The sequence below is a fragment of the Orbicella faveolata genome, unplaced genomic scaffold (genome assembly GCF_042242905.1).
Source record: "Orbicella faveolata isolate gen_17 unplaced genomic scaffold, um_ofav_v1 contig_48, whole genome shotgun sequence".
Classification (NCBI taxonomy): domain Eukaryota; kingdom Metazoa; phylum Cnidaria; class Anthozoa; order Scleractinia; family Merulinidae; genus Orbicella; species Orbicella faveolata.
Window position 1 is genome coordinate 12,688,463 of NW_028301578.1, and position 19,764 is coordinate 12,708,226.

A 19,764-nucleotide genomic window follows, 5' to 3' on the forward strand; every position below is an offset into this window, starting at 1 on the left:
AGTTGGCAAATAAAGAAGTTTTGAAAGCTTATTTTATTTATTGCCGAAGTTATCACAATTCAGTTTTCCACTAGGGACAAAAATAATTATTTGTTAAAAAATTTCGTGTGTACGAAAAAACCTCTTCCACGGTTACTTCTTTCAAAGAATAAAATTATAACGTCACTAGTTATTTGATCTGAATTCTGCGGTGTCAGTTTTGTTGATTCAGGCCGAATCAAACTTAAAAGCAACTTTAATCAATTGTGCTTTGCTCAGAAAACAAAACGTGCCATGCCCATCAACACTAATTAATGAAGAATGGATATTCCATTAGAAAAATCAAGAATCGACCGGTACTAAACAAACCATCAAAAACATAATATTAAGCGGCTTTTCAACAAGAGACGCATTACGTTTTGAGCAAGGAGCAGTAAGTATTTCTCCATCTCAATATGGCTTCCCCAAAGCGCATTAACTTAGTATGCAATTCTTGACACTGTAAGTACCATACAGGAAAACATCGACAAGCGCTTGTTCTCTTGTGGTGTATTTATTGACCTGAAAAATTCTTTTGATACGGTGAATCATAAAATTCTCTTGCACAAGCTAGATCATTATGGTTTTCGTGGTATTATGAATAACTGGTTCTCATCTTACTTGGATGGTCGAACTCAAACTACGCAAATTGGAACTCTGATATATCTAAACGGAAAAATTAAATACCACTTGTGGTGTATCGAAAAGCTCAGTCCTAGGCCTATTTCTTCTCCTAATCTATGTCAACGATATCCAAGAATCCTCTGACAAACGTAAACTTTTTTTTTTACTTGCTGATGACACGAATGCCGTATATGCTGACAAAAATCTTAAGTCCCTTGAGTCGACTGTAAATCAAGAACTCTGCAAGTTGTTCGATTGGTTAACGCCTAATAAATTAACCTTAAATATTAAAAGAAAAAAAAATTGTTATCTTTAGACCAGCTCAGAGAAAACTTACTTATCACGATCCCAAAAATATGATATTCGATAATGATCAAAATAAGAATGTGGCTCTAGAATGTAAAGACTTTGTGAGAAATCTAGATGTGATAATTAACAATAATCTTTCTTGGAAACATCATATTGACCAAGTAGCTATTAAAATAAGCCGAACTGTAGGATTGATTTGTAAACTACGGCATTTTCTGCCAAAACATACCCTTTTAACTATTTAATTCTACTTTATCCTTAAAATGCTTGAGCACCTTTTTGCTTCTAATGAATTCAACAAAGATAATAGCAAACAAAAGACAAATGGCCACTTTGAGTTTTTCTGTTTGTGCTGATACGAAAAGCCATCATACTTGACATCCAGAATACTCAAACAAATAATTAATTGATGATCTACACTTTCTATAATCAGTGTTATCAACAAAAAGCCTTCCTCAGTTGGTTCCTACAAGACTAACACGCGATGCAAAAAAAGCTAATTGAAACTCTCGCCTAACTGAAATTTACTGGGATTATAGTATTAAAGAGCTGGGGGAAACCACTTGTACTTTTTCAGTTCTGAATAACGAAATTCATTTTTTGCAGACGTGCTGATTCGCATTCAGCAGCTGAATTCATGCACAGCATCTGCGAAGATGAAACATGATATTCCCTTTCAACAAATATCAATATATTGCTAATTTGTTTTGATAACAGCGATATCTTTAAGTTTGACCATAGTCTAACAAATTGAAAAGATATAAATAGCAATTTTCTCTCAAGAAAAAAAAAACGTCCAACTTGAATAAAACTTCCTCTAAGATCTCTTTTATTTTCGGGGCAGAGAGTTATAGAAAGTTATATTTACAGAAAGTTATATTTACAAACACTTAAGCTCATCGTTAAAAGCATTTATAGAGAGTTTATCAAGATATATACACTTGCACAGGCGTCTTGTTCTCACAGTTGATAAATAAAGAAGTTCTGAAAGCTTATTTTATTTATTGCCCAAATTATCACAGCTCAGTTTTTTACAAGGGACAAAGATTTTTGTTTTGCTCTAAATCGATCTTCAACAAACATTCATGTTTTCCGAAATTCTACAAAAAATAGTTATTTGTTAAAAAATTTCGTGTTTACGAAAAAACCTCTTCCAGGGTTACTTCCTTCAAAGAATATAATTATAACATCACTAGTTATTTGATCTGAATTCTGCGGTGTCAGTTTTGTTGATTCAGGCCGAATCAAACTTAAAAGCAACTTTAATCAATTGTGCTTTGCTAAGAAAACAAAACGTGCCATGCCCATTAACACTAATTAATGAAGTATTGATATACCATTAGATAAATCCAGAATCGACCAGTACTAAACAAACCATCAAACACATAAGATTAAGCAGCTTTTCAACAAGAGGCACAATCCGTTTTGAAAAAGGAGCAGTAAGTATTTAACAAGCTCCGGCTTCTGTGTTATAAGTTTTAGTTTTTTCCTTAAATTGCATTATTCCTTCCTTTTTTTAGTTTTTCAGCTGTACTGAGCAGAGACTTTTCGTGCCGAGCCAATCAACCGAACTTCCTCAAGTTTTACTGTTTCAACGTACCTCCAAAACTGATGTTCTTCCACGTGAGCTTCGCTTTGGTTTTACTCTCCATCAGTGCTTTAACACCGAGGTAAGATAAATCAGATGGCTCTATAATTATCTAACTCGTTTACAACTGGAATTGCTTTTTTGTAAAAACTTTTCCTTCTAACCGCGTTACTCGAAAACTTCGACATCGACAGTGGGTTGCAATTGCATTAGAGCAAGACTCCTTTCGCGGTAGACCCAAATTCAATTCTTGGGCTGTGCTTAAAAATGTCCAACTGGTATTCCTGAAGCCGTGCATTTGTCATTTTTAACCTTGAGCCTTTAATCCTCTAGCACGTCCGTCACTTTCCGAAGGTAAAACGTTTTAAAAATACTTAATATCATATTTTATTTTACAGCGGCCACTTTTAGAATCGTAACATCAGTCGTAGCAGTAGTATGAAGTAGCTGACTTCCCAAGTCCTACTTTTTTAAAGGAATTTTATTGTTCTATATAATTCAGTTTTTCACTGAGCAGGGCATGTTTCATTCAGTCGTATATAATCTCCAAATCGCTTGAAGCCGAAAAAGGAACTAATAGTACATTATGCTGTATTGTCTTTTTAAACCATCAGGGGTTTGGAGCAGAAGAGGAACAAAATGTGTGTGTTGGACATGGATGAAAAAGGCAATCTTTACCTTTACAAGTTTGCACTACTCTGCAAAAACGAGATTATCAAGCGACTGATCAATGGATCTTATCACCTTGCAGAACCGAGTGACGGACCGAGTACAACAGGTAATTCATTGATAAAACTCTTTTCATGGCATGAATGTGATCTTCAATGCAAGCAGCTTACTCTTGAAATGATTGTTTCATATTTTTTGCTAATGTATCATTAAGTTATGATGAAATAATCCATAGATTTTTCATAGAATATTTTCTGTGGGTCACCTGCAGGAGGGCTTAATCATTTATCTCTGAGTCCTTTTCCGACTGAGATCTTGGCGATGTACCGGGAGGGCGGAGGAGACGGAGGTCATTTTGACGACAGTGCTTGAAAGAGATCCAGTTTGCGGCAAAAATCTTGTAAAATTAAGAAGTGAATTTAAGGCTTTAGGGACCGTTCATTTTTTATAAGGTAGGGGGGGCTGGTGGGATTTGGGGGGGGGCCATGCGAAAAAAAATGGCTTTCGAGGGGGGGGGCATCCCAAAAAAATAAGGGAAAAAGGGGGGGTCACGTGAAATATTTTAGCAAAACTTTAAAATGGTATAATGTTTGAATATCAAAAAAATTGCTATAGAATAAACATAGAAGGCAGGATACAAATTTATTACAAACTTTCCTTTTGCATTAAAAAAACGTTTGGCGACAAAAAGCATTTGTAGCTACTGAAAAGAAGTATTTAACACTGTTATTTTCGAATGCAACTTTCACTGGCACTCATCTTCATCTTCGGTGTCGTCGAGTTCTTCGTCGCCGCCTGTGCTACTATGGGAGTCTCTTTCACCAATGTTGCAAGAAGCAGCAATGCTTTCCGTCAGAGTGTACTCTTCAGGGTACACGAAGGTGTAAACATAATCTCTGACTTCCTGCTCAAGGTTTGTGGTGATTCTGCTTCTTGCAGCATTGGTGAAATAATTCCCTTCCAAGAGCTGTGCGATGTATGGCCCATTTCTTCTAAATAACGACGTGGCAACATCCTCAACTTTAATACACTCTTCCGGGACGGCCGTTCTAGGAGGGTACACAAGGCATTGTGGAAGATCATTTCCTAGCGGGTTTCCAACACAGATTCCACGGACGTTGGACGTTGTTTTCAGTGCGCTTCCTTTTTCTTTCATTTGGCTTTCTGCAGTTTTCTTTTTTCCTTCTCCTTTTGTTGATGTGCTGTTTGAGTATGCCCTTGAATATGCTGTTATAATTGCTCTTCTTATTTTCTAGTGCTTCCATGTCCTGCGTCACCTTCGTCAACTTAGCTTCTATACATTCGATCTGTTTTACATTAAAACTGTGGGCAAATTCTTCGCCCTGCTTTAAAGCAAGCCAATTGGACTGAAAGAGTGTGGAATCGTGTTCCTTTACATCTTTCAATATGACATTCAACTTTTCCACCATTACTCTGTGCTCTTTGATGGAGAAGTTCAGTTTTCTTCCATCACTGGGCTTCCTGGTATGGAAAACTCACTCGCCCGTTCTGAACAGCCATCCGCACTTAGAAAGATTGCTTCTTTTGCTTGTAAGATGTCAAACTGCCTGGATCGTTCAGCTGTAAACCTTTTCTTAAACGACTCGTCGCTTTCGCCATTATTGCGCATTTTGGAATTTTGCGCATTGGAAAAGCAGCAAGAGTGAGAAAGTAAAGGCAATTGTAAGACATTCATGCTTGCAGCAGAAGAGTCCTCTCAGAACTGGCCAACCAACACTGAGAAATGCCAGGACATTGACACAAAATGACAACAGGGCAAGCGCTGACAGCAGTGAAACGGATGAAAGTGACAACGATGAGTATAACAGTGATGCCATTGACTCTGGGGGAGAAGATGACTCAAGTGACGTCATTCTTGCATTCATCAATTCAGATGAGGAAGATGCCAATGAGAGGCCAAATGCCACACGCTCAGGGCGAGCCATAACTAGGAGATCCGAAATTGACTTCTCTCTGTTTTGATTTGTTTTTTAAACAACAGCTCTCTGTAGTATAGGGATTGTAAATATTGTCTTCATGGTGAGCACAATAACGTGAAGTAGGGGAATAATAGAGAAATATTAAAAAAGTTGAAATCTAAATATTTTTTGTTCAATTTTTTTTTTTGGGGGGGGGGTCATCCCAAAAAATGACCGCTATAAGGGGGGCCATGTGAAAAAATTGGTAAGCTGAGGGGGGGTCATGCGATTTTTAAATGGTGCTTCCTCAGCAGCCCTTGCATGTTGACACTTTTGACGCTCGTCAGCATTTGAGGAGCGTTACCAATCATCCCGGAAGAGGAGGGATCCTGGGAACAAGGTTCGAATATTGCCGGGTGATTATAACTCAGTCTTTCTTGGCAAACGCTTCCCGTCGTCTTGAAAAAGCCTGAAACACTAGATATAAAAATAATTGTTTGTCATGGATAAACTCAGCTAACGTTGCTGGCTGGATAAGTTCCAGTGCAATACAATACTTACAGACTTATTTCGCAAATGGCACCAGGAAAGTACGTGATGTGAATCATGAGACAAAATTCCATGTCTGCCCTTTAACGCCCAGGATCGTTATTTACCGCCGTCTGATTGGGTAAACCTCCGAACTAATAAATACCGGTGTCTCATGGCAGTTCTATGCTGCCAGCCATTCAGGAATATTGTTGATGATGACTTCAGTTTTAGTCCGCTTCATCAAGCGAACTGCGTTGGCACGTCCCAAACACTTCCAGAGGTTCAGTATAGCTTATAGAGTCGGCCACCCTGAGTATTTGTAACTAAAAATGCAAAAATTATTCCTATTTTTAAAGCTGAAGATAACACTAATGCAAACAATTATAGGCGTATTTCTTTGCTGTCTAACTTAAATAGGATCTTCGAAAAATTGGTCTACTCCAGATTGAAATCTTTCATTGAGCAAAATGGTATACTTTCTCCATCTCAATACGGCTTGCGCAAAGCGCATTCAACACAGCATGCAATTCTTGACACTGTTAGTACAATAAAGGAAAACATGGACAAGCGCTTTTTCTCTTGTGGTGTATTTATTGACATCAAAAATTCTTTTGATACAGTCGATCATAAAATTCTTTTGCACAAGTTAGATCACTATGGTTTTCGTGGTGTTATAAATAAGTGGTTCTCATCTTACTTGGATGGTCGAACTCAAACTACGCAAATTGGCGCTCTGATATATCTGAACGGAAAAATTAAATACCACTTGTGGTGTACTGAAAGGCTCAGTCCTAGGCCGATTACTTCTCCTAATCTATGTCAACGATATCCAAGAATCCTCTGACAAACTTAAACTGTTTTTATTTGCTGACCACACGAATGCCGTATACGCTGAGTCGACTGTAAATCAAAAACTCTGCAAGTTATTCGATTGGTTGACGGCTACTAAATTAATCTTAAATATTAAAAAACAAAAAAAAAGAAAATGTTATCTTCAGACCAGCTCAGAGAAAACTTACTTATCATCCCAAAATTATGATATTCGATAGTGATCGAAATATGAATGTGGCTCTAGAATGCAAAGAATTTGTGAGATATCTAGATGTGATAATTGACAATAATCTTTTTTGGAAACATCATATTGACCAAGTAGCTATTAGAATGAGCCGAACTGTAGGAATGATTTGTAAATTACGGCGTTTTCTGCCAAAACATAGTCTTTTAACTATTTATCGATCCTTGTTACTCCTTATCTAACGTATGGTTTGAAGGCTTGGGGCCAAGCATATAAATCACACCTTGAAAAGCTTCTCAAGCTCCATAAGCGAGCTCTTCGCTCTATCTATTTTTCTGAGCGAAATCAACATACGATTCCTTAATTTATTGATGCCGGTGTTTTACGGTTAAAATTTTTGTAATATGTAGATTTAGGCCAGCCTAAAAGCGTAGCTCCTGGGCCGGGTTGTTCACAGCCAAATTAAGCTAACCCAGGAAAATTTGAGTTTTGTGGCTTTGTGGTGAGGTTTCCTGTATATTGTTTGGCCTTCTATTTTGATTAATCACCATAATAGTCACCATATACATAAAAACAAAGCAGCAAAACACATTTGCGTAGAAGAAAAAGCTCTTTAATTCGGTCAACTTTTAAACCTGGGTTAGCGTTAACCGGCTTCCGAACAATCCTGCCCTGTTTTCATCGAGTTAACCTGACATGCGCCCGCGAGGTAATAGAGGTTTTAAAGTGGCTCAGAGTAACCAGCCCAGCAGAGGTTGTTGCCCTCTGTTTTTGTGTGCTAATTACTTTTCATCATTTTGGAGTGTAGATGCAAGTTTAGTTTCGAATAAATGCCGGTGAAAACAGACACAAAACTTTCTGGGAGAACCTGCAACTCTTTGCTTTTCGATTCTTAAGAACATTAAGCCAGTTTCCAGTCATCACACACAGTTACCAATCCTAGGGAACCCTAACAAAGACAGCGCAGGATATATAAGAGAGGGATCGAACACTCTTTTCTTCTATCCTGTGCATGTTGTATTTTCGTTTAGTCTCTTATAGATTTTTAGAAAAGAACAAGGACTCTTGTGATCTCGTTCTTACGATTTTACTCTTAGTTATTGTAAGCGCGTTGTGATTTTAAATGCGCAAATAAGACCTTTTAATTATAGACCACGAGTAGTCCCTTCTTCGCTTAGCCCGTCAAACGAGACGCTAAAGAAAACCACGAGAAAAAAATGGCCGCGCGAGATCCTGGGGGCGAGAAGCGCGCAAAAGGAGGTTTGATTGATTTTGTCAATTTCAACCCTAGAACGCGCCTGGCGTGTAAACCAGGGCGCCAGGTGTAAACCATGCCTTGCTTGATGCGTAGAACGCATGCTAAGTAACAAAAGTAGGCACTTTCGTACCTTCGACAGATGACTCGACTTGCAAAGAAACCCAGGCGTCAATGTTCTCTTGTCGACTGCCCATGAAACTTCTGCCCTAATTCTTTTATGGTACTGACACCGAAGATGCGCCACTAACGCGGTCTCTACCTTACCTTAGCCTGAGGAATTTTGGCCGCAAGTGGTAATGATTTTCAAAGAGAGAAGCTGTACAATTTGTCACAAGGCCTTGCGAATGTAACACAGCCTATAAAGCACTAAAACAGCCATAGTTTTGCAATATTTTTCCCTTATGAAATAAAATAAAAAAACTTAAATCTTTTCTGTACTTTTTTTTGCAGCGTTGTTAAGTTCTTTGAACGCTAAGAATCATGGGTAAATGTACCAGTCGCCATCGTTTTTGCTTAAAATGTTTGGTTATCAGTAACTCCGCAGATAGGACGCTGTTCTCCTTCAGACATTTTCGTTAAAGCTATTTTCCTCTTATTTTTTCCATTTATTCCAAATAGTTCAGTTTACAACTAATGGACGCAGGGGACGAGATGGCACCATTCAGAAGTTTGCAGTTCTAAGAACCGCTCGCTATAGAATCAAAGCCTGGGGAGCCCGGGGAGGAACACACACGTACAACTATGGATACAGACCAGGAACTTACAAGGGTGGTTATGGTGCAACGATACAAGGCATATTTCGACTAACTAAAGGAACAGTGCTTAATATTGTGGTGGGACAGAGGGGAGGAAACTCGGTGGAGGTGAGAGGAGGACGAAGCACTACCCAGACAGCAGCTGAGCTAGGACTGTCTGTTGAGGACAATGCTGGTACGGGGGGAGGGGGAGGTAGTTTTGTGTATACTACAAGTAATACCCTTTTACTAGCCGCCGGAGGGGGAGGGGGTGCGTCTGGTGGATATAACGGCGTGAATGGTCAGGGTGGAACAAATGGCAGCAGTAGTGTGGGGAAAGAGTCATTCCGAGCACGGAAGGGTGGTACTGGGGGACAACCAGGTGAATGCAACACTGCAGGTGCCAGTTACCATGGAGGAGTGGGTGCGGGTTGGTATGGCCAAGGGTGTGACAGGATAGGAAAAGAACATGGAGAGAGAGGCGGGTCACGTGTTCAAGGTTGGATTGGAGGTCGGGCAGGAGGTATGAATAGTGGATATAACGGAGGGCCTCGCCCTGGTGCGGTTGGAGGATTCGGTGGTGGGGGAGGGGGATCAGAGGACAACGGTGCATCAGGTGGAGGTGGAGGATACTCTGGAGGAGGAAGCGGCACCCATTCAAACCAAGCAGGAGGGGGAGGGGGTTCGTACTGCGGTGGTGGTCATTGTTATTCTGGTGTGACAGGTGGTAACCTGAATGATGACGGTCTTGTGCAAATTACAGTTATATCTGACTAGCAACACGAACTTGAATTCGTTACAGGATTTCTTTAGTTTCAATTCCAGTTGGACACAACTATCAGTTGAGGCCTCATTAATTTAGTTTTATGTAATGAGGTGCTTACACAGACGAGGCGTATGAAAAAACACTAATTCTTTCAAGAGTGATTGGTTTTATTAGCCATAGGGTAATAGTATTACACATGTCGATTTGAAAAATTAATAAATATGTGATTTTATGTTTAAGGGAAATCGGTGTGGGATTCCATTCTTTAGTGTAAGTCTGTATTCTTCTTCCTCTAACACCGAATTCACGTAGTTTTAAAAGGCAAGACATTTCGCTTATGTTTTTATTTTCTTTCTTTTTTTTACCAGATATAATTTTACCCTTTTTAAAAGTCTGTCTTCTTCTCTATTTTAGGTTTCGGTGTTTAGCCCTCGGACGTAAAGGGGAATGGAGAAGGGGGTGGATGCCACCCTCTAATAAGTTTTTATTTATTTATTTATTTTTTTTTTTTTCAAATTTTTGAAAAACCAGTTCCTAAGGGGCTAAAACTTACAGTAGCTGTTTCCTCATTCTCGCGGTAATTTTGATATGATAATTTCGCTGATTTTTGATGTTGTCATGGCAACCGTCAAATTTCATGTAAGTTTGGCCAAAAATTAACTTTTGACATAATTCTGTACTTCTTTTCCAATTTCCTTCATCTATTTGTAGAAATTCGCGAATTTTACATTCATAAGCCTTCTGGCTTGATTTTGCATTAATCTTCGTAATATTTTGACTCTCTTTAAAAAGTAGTGAAATCTAAGATGGCGGTTCAATTGACGTCGTTTGACGTCATATGACGCTATAACCAACAAAACTGATATCATCTTGTAGAGCAAGCTCAGGGCTATCTCATCAACCTAAATTTATTTCGCTCTGCCCTTACAGAACGAAATCCGAGAGGGGAGTCTCCATCAACTCCGCACCCCCACCCCCCTCACCCTTGTAACAGGCTGGGGGGTGGGGTTATATGTTAGCTTGTACGTCCGAGGGTTTTAAACCTTTTATCCGAAAAACGTTGAGTCACAAACCTTTTTCTTTTCACAGCTATATCGCCTGATTCACCAATCATCGAACTTTTTTCTTGAACTTTTGGGTTAATTGGTTGCCCTGAAGTTTTTCGGATGGGCGTGGCATGGTAGAAAAAGCCAGTAGTAACCTTTTGATTTAACTTGGGAATTTTTAATGAATGAGATTAAATTTTGATAAACATTTCAAAATAAAAATGAGCGATAGAAATTTTACACAACGTTTCGATGTCATCATGACATCATTATCAAGTGACAAGAAAATAACGGTTCAACAGTGTTATATATGCGGTGAGAGGTGTGATTGTTCATTAACATATTTGTTTAAACAAATAGTTTCGCGCGGATGGAATCCAATTGCGTGTTCAGACCAGGTCTCTTCTTTCTAATAAACAGAATTTCGTAAATCAAACAATCCAGTTTTCCGATGCATTTCTATAGGACGGAAAAATTATTGGCAAGGTCGTCGATGTTATAAAGGCCGTGATCGTTCTTTAAATGCTTTCCGGTTGCATTTGCACCAACGTATTGATGAACACAGGTTCTCCGCAATCGGAAAGCATTTAAAGAACGATCACGGCCTTTATAACATCGACGACCTGGCCAATAATTTTTACGTCCTAAAGAAATGCAACGGAAAACTGGATTGTTTGATTTACGAAATTCTGTTTATTAGAAAGAAGAAACCTAGCCTGAACACGCAATCGGATTCCATCCGCGCGAAACTATTTGTTTAAACAAATATGTTAATGAACAATCACACCTCTCACCGCATATATAACACTGTTGAACCGTTATTTTCTTGTCACTTGATAATGATGTCATGATGACATCGAAACGTTGTGTAAAATTTCTATCGCTAATTTTTAATGAACGTTATAATTGTTTTAGTATCTTTATCAACAAGATTGTACTTGACCAGAGATCGCAGAACAGGTCGAGACACACACGATTGAAAGCGCTAACCTTAATAAGAAAGTTGTGCCTTTCAAAATCATTATGTTGGCTTTGAAATTAACTCAGATGTAGAACATCTTTAAAAAAAGTATTTGCGAGCACGCGAGCAGTGCGTTTATTTTTGCGAGTAAGGGCAGTGGTCAAATTTGTCTTGCGACCAGCGAGCACTGTAGAAAATACAGATTGCGAGCTGGGAGCACTTCGTAAATTTTCCGCTAGGAGAAATCTCTCTTTCATTAAAAGGAAACGTTTTGCGCCAAGTAATCTCGGCTGGCTGTCAACCACTGATCCCAGCAGCTCACGGCCATTACGTCAGGTAGCTTCGTGTGAGCTTGGTACACTAGGTGGACGCTCAAGGAGATCTAAAGCTTTCTAATCAACGTTGTGAACACATCACGAGAAGAAGCTAAAAGTTACCAGACTTTCACGTGTCGTGACGTGGAAAGCCTTTTTGGTTATATTATTCTTAGGAAATGTAAACAACGTGGCATTTAGTGGAACAAGTATTTCGGGCTTCGGTTTTGATGATCTGCAAACTGGTTTCCCGCTGACTGACTGAAATAGATCAACACAACGGAAGCTTTATTTGGAGTCTTCTAGGGTCTAACCAATGGGCCAATTCCGATATATTAAAATTCTGACTTGGCTCCGAGGCTTAGGGGAATAAAACAAAAGACATCGCATCGAGGATGAGGGATGAATATTTAATTTCTTTTGTTTTATTCTCCGTAAGCCTCGGAGCCAAGTTAGAATTTTAACATATCGGAATCGGCCTATTGAAGCCATTCAGCTCTGACACGCTCTGAAGATCGAATAGTAATCTGAGTAATAGTAATACTCCACATGTCTTCATGTGTCTAGATTTCGTTCTACCTTGCCTGGTACCTTTCGCGAAGAATTGTTACGTGCGTCAAATTCAATAAAACGTCGGCAAAACGAGAAAGCATGTTTCCAGAAAAATTCATGGCGCGAGCATGCATCAGTCCCAACCCAGTTTTGCCATACAGGAATTGAGCACATATTAACGAAAATCCGAGCACGCGAGCAGTGGCAAAAATTTCGCGAGCACGAGCAAGCGAGCACTCATCTAATTTTTTCGAGCAATTCGAGCAAGGCCAAATTTTGCGAGCACTTTTAAATTGAATGGGACCTGATTCGATACCCCTTCAAAACATGTCTATGTTACGCTTTAGAACTATATACCAGACCTTTCCGAAGATCGGATGTTCGGGAAAAATTTCATACGCACACCGTATACATCTCAGCTGAAGGTCTTCAGTATCAATGTCACACGATCAGTGATACTTGAGAATCTCGTCAGCAGGGATGTTGTCAACCTCGTTTCCAGGATCTCTCTTTTTCCTACCTCCTGGAAGAGGAGAGATCCTGGGTACAAGGTTCGAATATTGCCGGGTCATTATAACTCAGTTTTTTTTTTTTTGACAAACGCTTCCCGTAGTCTTGAAAAAACCTGAAACACTAAAGATCGACTTGATAAAAATAATTGTTTGTCATGGACAAACTCAGCTAACCTTGCTGGCTGGATAAGTTCCAGTGCAATACAATACTTACAGACTTGATGTGAATCATGAGACAAAACTCCATGTCTGCCCTTTAACGCCCAGGATCGTTATTTACCGCCGTCTGATTGGATAAACCTCCGAACTAATAAATACGGGTGTCTCATGATAGTTCTATGCTGCCAGCCATTCAGGAATACTGTTGTTTTAGTCCGCTTCAAGCGAAGTGTCCCAAACACTTCCACAAGTTCAGTATAGCTTATAGAGTCGGCCACCCTGAGTATTTGTAACGAAAAATGCAAAAATTATTCCTATTTATTCCTATTTATTCAAATTTATTCCTATTTCTTATTATTCCTATATTTATTTCCTATTTTAAACACTAAATATTGACTTGATAAAAAATTGTTTGTCATGGATGAACTCAGCTACCGTGCAAGCTGGATAAGTTCCAGTGCAATACAATATTTATAGACTTATTTCGCAAATGGCACCAGGAAAGCTGGTCATGTGAATCATGAGACAAAACTCCAGGTCTGCCCTTTGACAAGCAGGATCTTATTTACCGCCTTCTGATTGAATAAACCTCCAAACTGGCTGATAAATACCGGCGTCTCATGACAGTTCTAAGCTGCCAACCATTCAGGAATATTCTAACTGACTTCCTTTAACACTAGTTTGCTTCAGCTGAGCTGCCTTGGCACGTCCCAGCTGTATCACGGACGCCACAATAAGTTGATCAGTCTGGGTATTTGTACGAATGCGTATCTCCAAAATGCTTCTCCATGTTGGTTTGGCTTTGTTTTTCTTCTCCAGCAGTTTCTCAACAGCCAGGAAAGACAGAAACTGAGTTGCAGGGATAACAGCGTCTCTTAGTCCAGTTAAAATGATTCATGGAAAGGCAACTCAATCCCACGTCAACTCAGTTTGCTGACTGATAGCCCACTTTAAAAGTAGCATCTCGTCTTTCGTTACTTTAAAGCTTGTTTGGTCGTATCTGATATATACGAGAGAACTGAAGTATATTGTCATTCCTTAAGGAAAAGCAGCGAAGGTGTCTGTTCCGATCTCAACTAAATTTGGGCCTTGAGCTGCGCTAATTATAGTGGCGTTAGACATAAACGGCCATTCTTAGAATCATTAAAACAGTCTTATGTTTTTAAAGTAATTTCATTATTGATCTCTAAAACTCAGTTTTGCATATTTCTTTCAGTCTTATATAATCTCAAAATCTTTTGAAGCCGAAAGAGAAACTATTATTACATCATACTGTGTTGTCTTTTAAAACAATCAGGGGTCTGGAGCAGAAGAGCAACAAGATGTGTGTGTTGGACATGGATGAAAAAGGTAGTCTTTACCTTTACAAGGCTGTACTCCTCTGCAAGAACGAGATTATCAAGCGGCTGATCAATGGCTCTTATCACCTTGCAGAACCGAGTGACGGACCGAGTACAATAGGTAATTCCTTGATGAAACTCTTTTCATGGCATGAATCACGGTGATCTTGATCACTTTTCCTCATTTGCATAATACAACAACGTAAATATCTCTGAAACTAAAGAAGATACTCCAAAAGGGAAAACACTATTCTTCTTTATTTGGAAAAGCCTTTCAAATAAGCAGCAACTATTTCTAATTTCCTAGGCATTTTAAGAGCAGCTTCGCCTAAATATCAACTAGACTTGGAAATAGCGAAAAAATCGAATTTCTTCAAACTCGCCCAGAATGAAGCCCTACGGGCACTAGTTACAAAAATATCGTTTTAAGTTCGATAAATCAAAAATTATTTTTTTCCGCAATTTTTTCGTTTCGATGCCCCAAATCGGCCAAAGTCCATTGAAAATAAGCGGCATATTCAGAGGCTCGTAAACTCAAAAGTAAAAATCTTCATTACAAACTGACTGCACGTCGTATTTGTACTTCCTTTTTTGTCTATTTAGAGCTAAATAGATCGTGATTTGATTAGAACTTAAATATTTGACGAATTTCCTAAATTAACGACCCAAGACAGCTTTACAAGAGGTCTACATTTAGCCTATTTTCAAATGCTAAAAAGGCGTTCTGGTACACGGCTTTTCCCAAAACGACTAGTTTGGTGTGAAAGAGCATTCTTTCTTCTTCAAATTAGTGAAATAAAATTTTTGGGTAAATAAAATCGCGAGCGCTGAGATAGCGAACTAAATGCAGCACTTCTTCCTGAAAACGTGACCTTTGACCCGAACGTAACGAAACCGATTACTGCGAGAAAACCCGGAAGAAAAGCAAATGCTTCGTTATTTTGAAACAATTTCTAGTGATATCTCTCCGAAACCATGATTGCAAGAACTATTTCCAGATATGAAATCTTACAGGGTCAAAAAAGGAGCTAAAGGGCGCATTTTGACACAATAACTTTGTTTGCTGAGAATTGAAGTTAATGACCGTTAACGAATTCCAGTGAAATTTGCAAACTTGAAGTATGTTAGCCGATACTTACCTGAATATTTGTATTAATAGAAGAGTCGTCTTCTTGGATGAACCTTCAAAAGAAGCAGGATCCAGATTTGAAAACCTCTAAAAGAAGAAATGTTTAATGTTCCGTGACCTGCCCGCCGCTGTAAATTAGCTTAAATTCCATGCACATGCCGACCGCATGTTTGTCGTAAAACCAACTGAACTCCAATGACAGTTTCCATGGGCAACCCCAAAATAAACAATCCCCAAAAATGTAAAGTGAAATTGGCTGTCTTCATGAACAGTTAGAAGCTAGAGTCAAGTTCCATTACCTTTTAAAAGTGCTTGATTCTACTTTGTTCACTCAGTAGTCACTGTCACGTTCGAATACTGCGTAGTATCGGTCACGCCAAAACACTGCAGACCGTGCAGACTGAATAAGTTTCCCATACAAAGTCTTGTACGCGTTTGTCTATTGAATCAAAAGTCAAATACTGCGCTTGTGCAGCCTGTGGATAAATGACAAACTTTCAGATATATTTAACACTATTTTGTAACTAGACCCAAAAAAAGGAGTCACAATGAAAAGCCCAAACAAGTGTCTGCAGTCTGCACTGTTTTGGCGTGACCGATTCGCGGCATTCGAACGTGAGAGTAGTAGACAAAGTCGACGCAAACAAATAAATTCAAGCACTTTTTAAGGGTAATGGAACTTGACTCTAGCTTCTAACTGTTCATGAAGACAGCCAATTTCACTTTACATTTTTGGGGATTGTTTATTTTGGGGTTGCCCATGGAAACTGTCATTGGAGTTCAGTTGGTTTTACGACAAACATGCGGTCGGCATGTGCATGGAATTTAAGCTAATTTATAGCGGCGGGCGGGTCACGGAACATTAAACATTTCTTCTTTTAGAGGTTTTCAAATCTGGATCCTGCTTCTTTTGAAGGTTAATCCAAGAAGATGACTCTTCTATTAATACAAATATTCAGGTAAGTATCGGCTAACATACTTCAAGTTTGCAAATTTCACTGGAATTCGTTAACGGTCATTAACTTCAATTCTCAGCAAACAAAGTTATTGTGTCAAAATGCGCCCTTTAGCTCCTTTTTTGACCCTGTAAGATTTCATATCTGGAAATAGTTCTTGCAATCATGGTTTCGGAGAGATATCACTAGAAATTGTTTCAAAATAACGAAGCATTTGCTTTTCTTCCGGGTTTTCTCGCAGTAATCGGTTTCGTTACGTTCGGGTCAAAGGTCACGTTTTCAGGAAGAAGTGCTGCATTTAGTTCGCTATCTCAGCGCTCGCGATTTTATTTACCCAAAAATTTTATTTCACTAATTTGAAGAAGAAAGAATGCTCTTTCACACCAAACTAGTCGTTTTGGGAAAAGCCGTGTACCAGAACGCCTTTTTAGCATTTGAAAATAGGCTAAATGTAGACCTCTTGTAAAGCTGTCTTGGGTCGTTAATTTAGGAAATTCGTCAAATATTTAAGTTCTAATCAAATCACGATCTATTTAGCTCTAAATAGACAAAAAAGGAAGTACAAATACGACGTGCAGTCAGTTTGTAATGAAGATTTTTACTTTTGAGTTTACGAGCCTCTGAATATGCCGCTTATTTTCGATGGACTTTGGCCGATTTGGGGCATCGAAACGAAAAAATTGCGGAAAAAAATAATTTTTGATTTATCGAACTTAAAACGATATTTTTGTAACTAGTGCCCGTAGGGCTTCATTCTGGGCGAGTTTGAAGAAATTCGATTTTTTCGCTATTTCCAAGTCTAGTTGATATTTAGGCGAAGCTGCTCTTAAGGCTTGAGTTGTTGATTCCTTCTCCTATCGACTCTGAACACAGGACAAAGTAACAAAAACCCAGCGTTGAACTGCGAGGACCTGAAACACAAAGCGCCATCACTTGTGTCAGGGGTCTGTTGGATAGATCCAGATGGTGGTTCGAATCGTAACGCATTCCAGGCCTTTTGCGACCAAGAGACGGACGGTGGGGGTTAGACACTAGTTTGGAGCTATACCGTTTACAGCTTACACAAGTTTCACAAGTGGGGCAAACGCTGTCACGCCGCGTCCAAGCTGGACAGCCAGTTCAGCTAACACTCGAGTGTCTACAACAGTTCCACTGAGTGAGACAGATTACGACGCCATGAACTTTGCTTTATGGCGCACCATTGGCAAAGAATTCCTAATCAAGAGCAGCATCAACAACTGGATCGCATGCAAGGAAGGCACTGGCAGCTTGGCGCAATACAAGGCGGAGTCAATCACTTGTAAACTGGTTGAACCGGTTTCGCAGCATTGTGCCGGTGTGGTGCCAAAATCGTTGACGCTGTACTCCTACGGACTGTATCTCTCTAGCAGCAGCCTTTAATATTACTTTGATAGTAAGACAGACGATGATTGGCCTGTCCATGATCCATGTGGAAAATACGAAGAAAATCATTTAAAAGGTGTGGCTAATCCACACGGAAATATTTTTATTCGTTAAAAGCTCAGTTTTTGTTAATTAAGTTTCGCACAAGGGCCTACGGTTTTCCAGTGCTTGCTGTTTAAAGGTTTTTCTTACACAGGCGAGGCATATTAAAAAACCTAATAATGTTGTTAATTTACGTTTAAGGAAAATCAGTGTGTAAATTGATTCCATTCTTCAATGAGAGTCTGTATTCGTCTTCCTCTCTCACCGTTTACCCTCAGCTTTTAACGAATAAATCTTATGCGTTGACTGAAGTCATATCCCTTGCGAAACGAAATGCTGCTCTGAACTGAATGTGAATTGGAGCCAAAGCATCTCTTACTTCAGTCCTGCATGCAGACAAGGTACTTTCTTTCATTTACGTTTTGGGGTGGAACTAGTCATTTCTTCCGGCAAGTTTCTCGCTAGACATTTCGATTTTGTTTTTATTTTAATTTCTTCCTTTCTCTTTCCAGATATATTTTTTCCTTTTTTCAGTCTATTTTTTTCTATTTTTTAGGTTTCGGTGTTTAAAGCGTTTTTCCGAAAAATGTTGTCTCACAAACCTATTTTTACAGCTGCATCGCCATATTTACCAATCAAGGAACTTTTTGCGTTTATTAGTTGCCCTGAAGTTGTTCGGTTGGGCCTGGCATGGCAAAAAAAGCCAGTAGTAACCTTTTGATTCGACTTGGGAACTTTGAATGAACGTTAGAATTGTTTTAGTATCCTTATCAACAAGATTGTACTTGACTACAGATAGCAGAACAGCTCGAGACATATATAGGCCATTGAAAGCGCTAACCTTAACAAAAAAGTTGTTCCCTTCAAAATCATTATATCTTGGCTTTGCAGTATCACCTCATCAGTGACACTTATGAAGTTCATGTTCATTTGAGGAATTTTACCAGACTTGTTTCCAGGATCTCTCTTTTTCCTATCTTCTGGAAGAAGACGGATCCTGACAACGAGGTTGGAATGTTGCCGGCAATCTATTATACCTCAGTCTCTCTTGGAAAACGCTTCTCGTAGTTTTGAAAAATCCTGAAACACTAATCGACTTAATAAAAACTTGAAATGTTTGTCATGGATAGGCTCAGCCAACCTTGTAAGCTGGATAAGTCCTGAACTAAGCCGAAAAATGGCATATAAAACACGCAAAACAGTCAACAGGACTTGCGCGTAAACAGCTACATTTGAATCATGTGGTGCCAGAACAACTAAAGGAGGAATAAACCTATACATCGAGCAAGAGAAACATAAGCTCGATCACATAGCTGCAAGAAACATAAGAATGTCTCTTGACAAACATATAACTTTCTCAAAGTAAAGCTGCGGCGTCTCCGAAGGAAATCGTACGAGAACAAATATGATATCCGTGATAAGGATCTACCTACTGTGCTTGCAAACAGTTCTAATCACAGCTAGGCCAGGCGTCACAATATAGAATGCAAGTAAGCAACATGTTCACGGTAAATTTCATATTTTGTCCCTCAAAAGCAAATTCATGGAGACTTAAAAGCATATCTTGATATAGAAATGAGCCTAAACAATGCATGAACACATGGCAAATTACAGAGGTGTTAAACTCAACGAGTCGACATGCAGATAACAGCGGAAACCATGCAGACCTATAACCTATAAAATTTCCCATAGCACGATCTAACGGCTCAACTCCACTTGAAATTCCTCCTTATTACACAACATGAAGTGCCCTTCATGAACACGAGTGAAGCGACAAGAAAGGTCGAGTGACCAAACAGAGAACGGCAAATGTACAAATGTCACGAACCGTCGAAGTCGTGTAGGCTAGTCCCGGGGGGGGGGGGGGGGCACTGCCATATATGGGCTAAATAGGTATGTGCCGCTGTGAAGGGTATGT

The 19,764-nt window shown here is 39.2% G+C and overlaps 1 protein-coding gene and 1 pseudogene across 2 annotated transcripts; both read left to right on the top strand.

The window, feature by feature from the left end:
- The first annotated feature begins 343 nt into the window (after positions 1 to 343).
- LOC110069765 (uncharacterized) lies at positions 344 to 9,676 on the top strand. 2 transcript variants are annotated; one of them, XM_089281567.1, is made up of 4 exons: positions 344 to 412; positions 2,472 to 2,621; positions 3,154 to 3,317; positions 8,550 to 9,676. In XM_089281567.1, the coding sequence occupies exons 2-4, from the start codon at positions 2,563 to 2,565 to the stop codon at positions 9,440 to 9,442; spliced, it is 1,116 nt and encodes a 371-aa protein (XP_089137693.1). In that variant the 5' UTR covers positions 344 to 412; positions 2,472 to 2,562; the 3' UTR covers positions 9,443 to 9,676. The 2 variants fall into 2 exon arrangements, with proteins under 2 accessions (XP_089137693.1, XP_089137692.1); XM_089281566.1 differs by lacking the exon at positions 344 to 412 and adding an exon at positions 2,293 to 2,390.
- Positions 9,677 to 14,253: 4,577 nt separating this feature from the next.
- LOC149096591 (uncharacterized) lies at positions 14,254 to 17,983 on the top strand (annotated as a pseudogene).
- The last annotated feature ends 1,781 nt before the right edge of the window (positions 17,984 to 19,764 follow it).